Source organism: Amblyomma mixtum, chromosome 5 (assembly GCF_055824585.1).
Source record: "Amblyomma mixtum isolate Tamu chromosome 5, ASM5582458v1, whole genome shotgun sequence".
NCBI classification, from domain to species: domain Eukaryota; kingdom Metazoa; phylum Arthropoda; class Arachnida; order Ixodida; family Ixodidae; genus Amblyomma; species Amblyomma mixtum.
Window position 1 is genome coordinate 60,171,786 of NC_143016.1, and position 10,057 is coordinate 60,181,842.

At 51.2% G+C, this 10,057-nt stretch overlaps 1 protein-coding gene across 1 annotated transcript; it reads left to right on the forward strand.

Annotated features, from left to right (window-relative positions):
- The first annotated feature begins 6,776 nt into the window (after positions 1-6,776).
- On the forward strand, positions 6,777-9,038 carry LOC149342356 (membrane metallo-endopeptidase-like 1). Its single transcript, XM_089542156.1, has one exon. The coding sequence runs from the start codon at positions 6,777-6,779 to the stop codon at positions 9,036-9,038; it is 2,262 nt and encodes a 753-aa protein (XP_089398282.1).
- The last annotated feature ends 1,019 nt before the right edge of the window (positions 9,039-10,057 follow it).

Below are 10,057 nucleotides of genomic sequence, written 5' to 3' on the forward strand. Positions count from 1 at the left end.
GGCGAAGCATCGCCGAGATGTTTCTTCCGCTTTGAAGAGCCGCCCTGCAAAGGCAGATGATATCTTGAACGAGTTTGAAGCGATGTTGATAGAGCAACACTAAAATGGCAGAAGTTGAACAGAAACTATTTTGTGACTAATGCGTTTATAACATTTACTAGGACTGTCTTTAGATCCCTGGTCGTTTAGCTTTTCCGACTATATACTCTTCGTTGATGAAAGAAAAAATCCGCAGAGAATGCTTACTGCACTCGAATCAGTGCGAAAGCTCGGATTTGTTGTTGTTGCCTAAAAAAAAAAAAAGAAACGATGGATTTGTGCTGCGTAGAAGACGACGATGAGCGGGCAGTGCCACGGGGTGGAGAAGATGAAACTTGATGAAGGCCACGCTCTGCAATGCACAGCGCGAGAGTGGGGTGCATTTTTTAAATTTACTTTTTACTTATTATGAATTCTTACCCAAAGCAAAACCATTAGCTTGGCACCAATTTACCCCCTTCTTTTGGCTCTCATCACTGAACCTTGGCCAATCACCTGTCGTGGGTATGTGCCAAGTCACTGAGGCAACAACATGAACTACAACATGAGGCGTATTCGGCTTTTATGCTGCGCAGGACCGGCCGCCTGAAAGGTTGCCGGTTCTTGACGCATGCGTATGTCTCCCGCAATTTTTATGTGCAGGTGGAGTGCAGTGTACGAAGACATGAGAATGTGTGTCTGCATTGCGGAATAGTGTATGTGTGTACATAAAGCATTTGGTAGCTCAGCGGGATTGATTTTCATGCTATAATAAAAAGATTTCGGTGATAGCCATTCTGGTCTCGCGCTGCGGCCTTCGCAGCTGATCTGTTTCCACCCCCGCTGGTTCGACTCCCAGTTGCGGATATTGATGTGGTTTCTTTCTGCTAGGCCCTGAACCTCCGGACATAAATCGGCAAAAGACGTTTTTTTTAGGCTGTGGACCTTCGGATTAGTGCTTTCGTACTAAAATACATTGAAGAAAAAAACGTGTTGTTAGAAACGATTCTGTTTCTCTGGCTATTTGAACAGTAGGGAAATTTCTGTAATTAAAAATAAAATATAGGCATAAGGCAGGAAAGAGTAAAATACGTTGGGAAAGCGAATATGTCACTTTTATTTCTCCATTGTCAATTATTCGCTCATGCATTGCTTTGTATAGGTAGCTGAAGCTTGTACACCCTATGCACAGAAACTTGAAACAAAGAGCTTCGAATAGCTCAGTGCTATTTTAAGCTACAGAATTATGTCGTTCACAAAGCTCACAAACTATTCCTCCCCTTCTATCAAACTTAATCAGTGTAGGAATGAGCACTGTAATAAATGAGTAAAACTTTATTGGGTTTCCGAAATAGCAAGGGTGGTCCATTAGTCCAGTATCCCAAAGCGCTCGCTATACAAACACATCCCGTTTCCCTCTGGTCTTTCCCTTCCTTTTTCAACCAATGTATTCCTTCAACGCTGGGTTCAAACCTACACCTAACAACTGTACGTGTAGAAATGACACCCAGAAGAAAGCAAAGCTGAAAAAGGAAGCGTGGGGGATGATTTAGGAGACCACCCTCTTTTCCTCCTCGCCCTGTACGCGTGGCTGCTTACGTGTTTCTATCCTTTATTTATATCTTTTTATTAGCGGGGCCATTTAGCCAATGGGCGCCGGAAACGAAATGAAACGTGGACGCGCAGAGGCCAGGAAAACGAAGTGGGTGGCCTCGACGAGCCGGAAAAAGACCCCGGATCGATGGCGACGTCGTCTTCGTCGTCGCTGCCGCAGCTGCGTCAACGCGTCTCGAGGCCTGGGCAGGAGCGAGCAGTGCTCGAAGCGAGCGCGTGGCTCTGACACGTACTACAGAACGCGTGGGCTTGCGCGTGCACGACGGGTTGTATTCCGGTCCCATTGGCAAGAACGCTTGCAGGCAAGAACGCACCCTGGCACCGTGAAAAGAAGAGATAAAACAAAGAAAGGAGAAGAAAGCTTGGTGACGAGAACACGAGGGTTCTCGAAAGCTCGGCCCGTCTTTCGACGAAGTAAACGAGTAGGTTCACCCAGCGGCTGCAGGCGGCGCGGCTAGTCTTGCGAGATGGCCCAAAAAAAAAAAAAGCGTTCTGCTGCCGTCGTTCATTGGGCTCTACTTGCACAAAACATGTACACAGCTAATCGGTTCAATATTGGAAATGTGTTGGCAAATGCCGGTCCTGTAAAGGTCAACAGTAAAATCATCAATTTCCTATATTGGACCGATTATCTGTGCTACTTGGGGTGCTTCAAGGTTGTGGATATTCAATCCACCAAGCTAAGCTTGGTGAGCTACAACCACAACCTTGAAACACCCAAGGGCACAGTTGATGTGCCCAATGATGGAAATCGATGATTTTACTCTGGACCTTTATATGACCGGCAAGCTAAGCTTGGTTTACACAACGGTCGCAACTGTCGTGAGAAGTCTGAAAATAATGACGTCATCTTATTCGTTGGCTAACAGAAATTAGCAAACGGGGGCTTGTTGCGACTGCTGCCCATAGTTATCCCGTTATGCCTGTATTCTAAGCGTGGGCCTGGGGAGTCAGAGCCGGTCAAACCAGCTTTCGATTTTGAAGAGGACTCTCAGGCGGCACGAATTCAGAGTGATCAAGTCGTTCGCGGTACTGAAGGCAAGTTATAGTTCCCCCATTTGCTCCGTGAAGACCTCGCGAACAAGCAGAAAACGGAATGGAGCACTGAGTGCTCTTTTTATCAGTGCGCTATAATATGGCCACTCTGGCTGCATAATGTGTGCAGAAGTTTTCGCTGAGAGTGAATGCACATGCGGAGCGAAACTACCTCGTCGTTGTGGTTTTTCTTTCATAGACGGAAAAAACGCCACAGAGCCCTAAAAAGAAAACAAAGCAAAAAACATTTACACGAGACTGACATCGTTATCGACATTAGCCCAGCCATGTCCAGCATTCTTCGACAAAAATCTTGAATATTGCAAAATTTTAAGGTAGTATTATGGAAATATTTAAGGTAATGGTCCATTCTTCCAATGTATACAATATCTTTCTTTTGAACTTTTTCCATCGCTCGCGTCGAGCATTTCAGACTACCACCCGCAGCGGTGGTTCCGGCTGCTGACCTGAAAGACGCTGGTTCGATCCCGGCTGCGGCGGTCGAATTTCGATGGAGGCGAAATTCTAGAGCCGCGTGTACTGTTGTCAGTGCGTGTTAAAGAACCCCAGGTGGTCGAAATTTCCGGAGCCCTTCACTACGGCGTCTCTCATAGCCTGAGTCGCTTTGGGACGTTAAACCACATAATCGAAACCAAACCAAACCAATGAAGACTGCTATAGAAAACAAATGGGGGAAGCTTTTGACTACAGAAAACCTTTAATGTCAAAGAAATGCAAGCCTGCCGATGGGAGATCTGGGGATATATTGATTGTTTGATATCTTGCAATATATGAAACATTTGCGTTAATAAACTCTTTCCCGTTCAAAAATGGTTTTGTCCAGAATGGTTGGGCATGTCCACCGTTGGACAAAGACTGCTCCTATTGATCTCCGGTTAACCAGGTCGTGCAAATAAGCAACGGAGACTCGTAGTGGGACGATAACTGTGGGCCGAGATCTGCTCAGGAGACGACATGCATACAGTATCACGACATGCATATGCAAGCACAAATGTGTTTGAAGGTGGCTCGTGAGAAAGCGAAGGCAGACGGGACGAAATTGACAAGCACGTCCCATAAGCTACAACAGCAAGTCCTATATTGTTCAGACATTGACCTTTACTGGTCGTGCTGGCTGAAGTTCATCAGCGTTTGTCCGAACAAGCACGATAATGTGCGCAGGACTCCACTTATGCTTTCGCCGTCAAAGGAACAATCCAGGTCATGACAGGCAACGGGCTTAGTTCTTAAGTTGGTCACGCCGACTGCATTTAGGGATAATAATGATGCATCAGCATAATGACACAGTACCTAAGACTACACTGAACGCATAGATACGTGAATTTTTTTCCCGATTTTTCCTCAAGCACAATTGGGTCGTAAAACTACACTGTTGATAGTTTGAGCTTCGAAATCGTTTCACTTCTTTTCCTTTTCACGAACAACTACTTTGTCTTGTCCCCTGTTTCAAACTTAATGTCATCTTTTTTTTTTTACTTTTTTTTACAGCTGGAGATCAGCAAGTCTTTGCTGATCTCCAGCTTACTAAGCGGCTCGTCGTGTATTTATACTTTTCTGCTGTCCTGCAAAAACAAATTGTCTGCAGGCCGGTCACGTAGAATTGGGTTTCAAGAACGAAAGAGGGCGGAAGAAAACTTCTCCTAACTCATGAAACTGTATATTTCACCTTTACGGCTGATATTGATCCTCGGGCTGCTGTCTGCAGCGATAAACTTTCGCAAACTTTGAGAAAGAGATCTTCAGGATTCCATCGACCGTTCCTTTCTACAGTCGTCACTTGGGTATTCGAAATATTTAAGGCACGACATCCAACGAGAGAAGAAGAGGGTATACTTGAATCGCTGTTTCCCTTGCTTTTCGGGTTTCGTGAATCGTTCAGACAACTGGCTCTGAAAAACGATCGAACGAAGGTCGCACTGTACGCAGAAGGCGTAGTTGCTATGCTCCACAAGTCTTAACATATATGTCCCCCCTCAGCGTAAAGAGGGGAAACAGACGCTGTGCACCTTTTATTCATTTCAAAAGGCCATTTTGCACGGTTTTGATTCTCTTAATGGCGTTCTTATCAATGCTTGCAACAAGCAGTACTCTGCGGAACTTGTGCGAAAACGTGCTGAGCAACCAATCTGCTTGCTTTGGGCATGGCGGCTGAAGCTTGGTTCACCCGTCTTGTGCACTTGTGTTGCAGGCATCTAGGAACTTCTGCGCAGTGGCTATGAGCAGAGACCTGCGCTGAAGCAACGCGCTTTGGCATCTTAATATGCAAGTAACTGCGGTAACTGCGGTGCACTCTACTCGGTTAGGGTTAATCCATGGTCTATACGGTTGTCTCTCAGACCAAACCTTTGCGTCAGCGCGTCAATGATTTGTTCCGCCGTTGGCAGACTTACATCTGTCTGCGGAGGTAACTAAAACGCGTAAGCGCTTTTGGTCGAAACGATGATCTGCACTAGAGCAGAATTCGTCTGGTATGCAGAGGAAGTATCGGGCTTCAATCTCGGCGCAGGCAGGAACTCCCTGGATTCCTGATGAATTCGATCATTCTCCAGCCTGTTGCGCAGCTTTCCTGGGAAGGGGGATGGGGAGCGGTAAAGCATATGGAAACTGGGCTGCATAGTCTCCGAGTCTACGCCGCAGGAGTGAACCTTAGCCCTTCCTAGACCTTATAATACGGGTGCAAGTTGAAATCTTCTAGTTGGTAATTCCGCAGTCTCGACATGAGATTGCACGCCTCGCACTGCGGCGTATTCAGCCTACTCTAGGCACCTTGGGCGTAGCGAAACCTCGGGATAACGAAAACAGAAGTTGAATTTGAATTGATGAAATGTGCCTTGTGCGCAGCATCATAACAGATTTAACCAAAAGGTAATCAGAGGAGTACATTTTCAGTACGCTACTGCTCAGTCCGATAGTTTTTATGTATCGTATTGGCAATCGCAACACATCCTATATGGTTATGATCTTGCTCCTCGATTCATTTGGTTCGTTGGCGATCGGGAATACCCGATTTCGTTTGAAAACATTCACTCAAGTCCAAAAACCATCAGAGCATAATCCGTCAATAGCTCCTTCGAACCAACAAATTACGATTAGTACATCCCTAACATGTCAAAATTTTTTAGGCCCCTGTTTGCGGCGATGACTTCCTTTTTTGCGACATTGTTGAGGTGAACCGATTACTGTCAGCCTGTCGCCCCTCTAGATCCATCTCATTCCACTTCCTTCACCTTTTCTCTCCTGATCACACATTTCTAAGAAGTGACAGAAAAGTATTACGTAAGCTGAGCATGAGTCCTAGATTCGGCTACCGGGGGCCAGCTGCGTAAAGTCCTTGCTCTTTTCCAACACCATGCACAATTCAAGACCAGTACCTCCTTTGCATATGCCCAGCGCTGCTTCTCACCACCATCCATTAGACAAATAACATAAACATCACGCTGTCGCCTCTTGAAGAGGACGAGTTGTTGATTACAGGCCCATATCATCGCAACCTTCTCAGCTAATTTCGAGGTGCTAGTGCGTACAATCAGTTAATCTAATTCGCGAGGTCGTCATCTTCCCCAAGTTCGACTTTCCTCTCCAGGAGTGTGAACGATCACATTCATTGTTGCTGTTGTCCTCAAGAAATAAATAGTGTGCATTCACTGCGGTGGATTGGCCAAGACACAGACGGCGAAGGAATGAATGAATGAAAAACTTTATTGTACTACAAGGGTTCTTTCTCGCAGCGTAGGTGGAGCCCTCAGTCCAGGGCCCCAGCGGCCTTTGCAGTCTTGCGAGCCCTGTCGATCAGCTTGAGCGGCTCTTCAGGCTTCGAGCTGGACAGCGCAGCCTCCCACTGCTCCGGTGTTGGTGTGTTGTTTATCGGCGCTGCCTGCATTTTCTTACAGGCCCACCACACAGACGGCGACTGACAGATGCTCAAAGAGCACCACCGTATAAGACGCATCTACCAAAATATTCGAATCAGCAAAGACGAAGTAAAAGAGGCGGCGCTCGAACTTCACGAGCAGCGCGTTGTCCTCGGTCCCGCATCCTAGTATCGCCGCCATTATTTGCCTGCTCTGACCCGCTTGCCTACAGACACCATGCAACGTCGACTTCTGGCGCTCCTTAGCTGCATCTGGCTCAGCTTCGCGCTGGGCATCGTCTGCACCGTGTTCACGGTCAAGCTCAAGATTCAGACGGAGTACATTCTGCGCGCACTCGAGGGCTTCTACTCGCAGCAGAAGATGGTCGAAGAGCCCGACGGGGAGTGCAAGACGGCAACGTGCCGTTGGCACGGCGACTACCTCTGGGGAAGGCTCAACGAGTCGGTCGACCCGTGCGAGGACTTCTACGCGCACGTCTGTTCCTCGGCTTGGTTCCACGACGACGGGCGCGTCGGCGACCAGCCCTACGCAGACTTCTCGGTCGCGCAGCTGCTGGAAGACTTCCGCGACTCGCTGGCCCGCTACCGGCCGCCGCTGGACGAACATGGCTTGTGGAGCTTTCCGGCGCAGGCTATCTGGATGCTGCGCTTCTGCGACCGGACGTCGTCCACCAGTTGGAAGGAAGCCCGCGACCTGCTTTTCCACGTGGGGCTGGGCGGCTGGCCGTACGCGGACGAGCCACCCGAGGACTGGAACCTGCTTCCTGTGCTGTCGAGCCTGGAACGCGACCTGGGCGAAGGCGTGCTGGCCAGCGTGGCTCTGCGCAGGGACCTGTCGCAGGCGGAGGAGTACCAGCTGCACGTGGAGCCGACCCCGACGCTGCTCCGCCGCTTCCTGCTCCACCGGCGCTCCTCGGGGTCGCTGGTCGAATACGAGACCCAGCTGGCGCAGCTGCTGTCCGCGTCGGCCGGCAACGTGAGTGGCGGCTACAACGCGAGCGGCGGCTACAACGCGAGCAGCAGGGAGTCAGTGGTGTCGAGGCTGGCTGCGGACGTAGTGGCCTTCGAGAAACGCCTGGAGGCCATCCGCATGGTCCCGCTGCTGCCACTGGAGCAGCGCTATATCCGCGCCAATCAGCTGGGCGCCGTGGCCAAGTGGAACTGGACCGCCTTCTTGGCCGAGACGCTGCGCGGCGCTCGCTCCGTGGCCCACAACACGACCATCGTATGCGACCGGTGCGCGTACTTCAGCAAGGCCATGCTCCTGGTGCAAGAGACACCGCAGAGGACGCTGGCCAACTACGCCGGCGTCAGGCTGGTGGTCCTGCTGTCGCCGCTTCTGCCCGCCGACCAGCCCTGGTCGGCCTTTGTGAACAGGTTGGCCAGCAGGGGCCTAAGCGGACTGCCCGAGCGGCTGGAAAGCTGTGTCGGCCTGCTGGAACGAACCTACCGGTACGGCTCGGCCATGCTGGCGCGCATGTCCCTGAGCCGCCAGTTCTCCGCCGTGTACCGGACCCAGTACGACCGGCAGCTGGCGAGGCTCGCCACTTCGGTGCTGCACTCGGCCGGACAGCGCGCCTCTCGCCTGTCCTTCCTGCGGTCGGAGGAGCGGCGTAAGGCGCAGTCCAAGCTGACCGGCATGAGCCTCCAAGTGCTGGGCACCACGCCGAGCCTGTACTGGCCGGCGCTCTACTACGGCGTCTCCTCGCCGCTTCTCAGGGAGTCCGAGCCCCTGGCGAGCGTCGTCGCCCTGCTCCAGCATACGCGTCGCGCCTACCTCTCGTCGCGGGCGCCGAACCTCGACCTGGACGCGCAGTACCCGCTTCCGGTGTTCGGTGCCCCCGACACCTACTACTACCCACTGCGGAACACTCTTTTCCTGCCCCAGAGCCTGGTGTCCTTCCTAACGCGCGTGTCGAACTTCATCGACGCGTCATTCTTACCCGTCGTGGGCCGACCGATCCTGGCGCAGGCCCTCCGCGCCATCGACTCTCTCGACGGCAAGCCCGTCGACGATACGCTCGAGCTCCGCACCTGGTGGAGCCAAAACACGAGCGCGCGCTTCGAACAGCTGACCCAGTGCCTGCTCAACCAGTACGCCTCGCTCTACTGGACTTCCAGCCCGGGCACCGCGAACTGGCGCGAGCACGTGGACGCGCTGTCCTTGTTCCGCGACGTGGCGTCTGTGGGCCCGCTCCTGGACACCTACCGGCAGTGGCCCGGATCCGCCAAGCTCTCGGTTCGCGTGAGCCGCACTCGGGTTCTGGATCCCACGCAGCTGTTCTTCGTAAACTTCGCGCTGTCGCTGTGTGACCACCACGGCCGCGGGGCGATGAGTCGCCTTCAGACGAAACTGGGCCTGGTTCCTGCCACCGTGCGCGTGAATCTGGCCTTGGCGAACACCAGGGAGTTTTCTCGCGCTTTTCGGTGCAAGCCGAATCGAACAATGAGTCCTGCTACGCGGTGCAGGGTCTGGTAAAGGCAGGCGGCCGTCGAGCGGCGTAATAAATTCTTTGAAATATCCTTTTTTTTCTGGTATAGTGCAAATGCACTATTCCACGCGTGCCAACCCTGAGCAAGAATCATGTCTTGTGCACGAACAAGAATCTTGCCTTCTGCACTGTCTTGTCCCACTCCGAGCAAGAACCTCGTCTTACACTCCGAACTAACCCGAGCTCACCCGAATAAGCTGGAGTTAGGAGGAGCGTTTTGCAAGCTGCAGCGAATAGGAGGAAGCTCGGGTAAGGTCGGAGGAGCGTGGGGCCAGCCGTATCCAATGGGAGGATGGCGTCGCGCCGCCGCTGTCACGTAACCACGTAGCGTCATCCCAACCTGCCTGCCGGATCGTGAACGAATTGACCACCGTGGCAGGCGGCAGTTAATGATTGGACGCGAGAGGCTGCTCGGGGAGAGCAACATAGATCGCGCGATCCCTACCGGTGGTTGTGATAGAAACAGCCACCTGCCAGTGCAGTGGCGCATCCCTTTATACCTTCACCACTGCGCTGGTGGTGGTACGAGGACTCGCCGCGATCTATGAATGTTAAATAGAGAATTATCTATTCTACATACATATTAGCATTGAGCCGCAAAAGCCCTTAAGACGGGACTTAAATGTCTCCTGCTTTCGCACGTGTACTCGGTTTTAACTACGTTAAACCCCTACCATTTTTGTTCGAACAACACTGTAGTTCGAAGTTTCACCATTTCAGTATAGCAGGTCTGGTTCTCCAACAGCACAGGTTTGTTTGCTGACATGATTACATGACGGATAAAAACACAGTCAACAACGTTTGAAATAGAAAGCACTATGCAGTGCGTACAACGCCGAACAATGTACAACAGTAAAACGAGGCCCAGCCTAAGCTGCAATAGGGATACCATACGTCGGCTAATACAAATAAACTGCGCCAGCGCGGAAAATCTGCACAAATAACTTAGAGGGTAATAACAGACTGCTGCGCAGTGTAAACACGGTGGTTATAGATCTAACGTGCA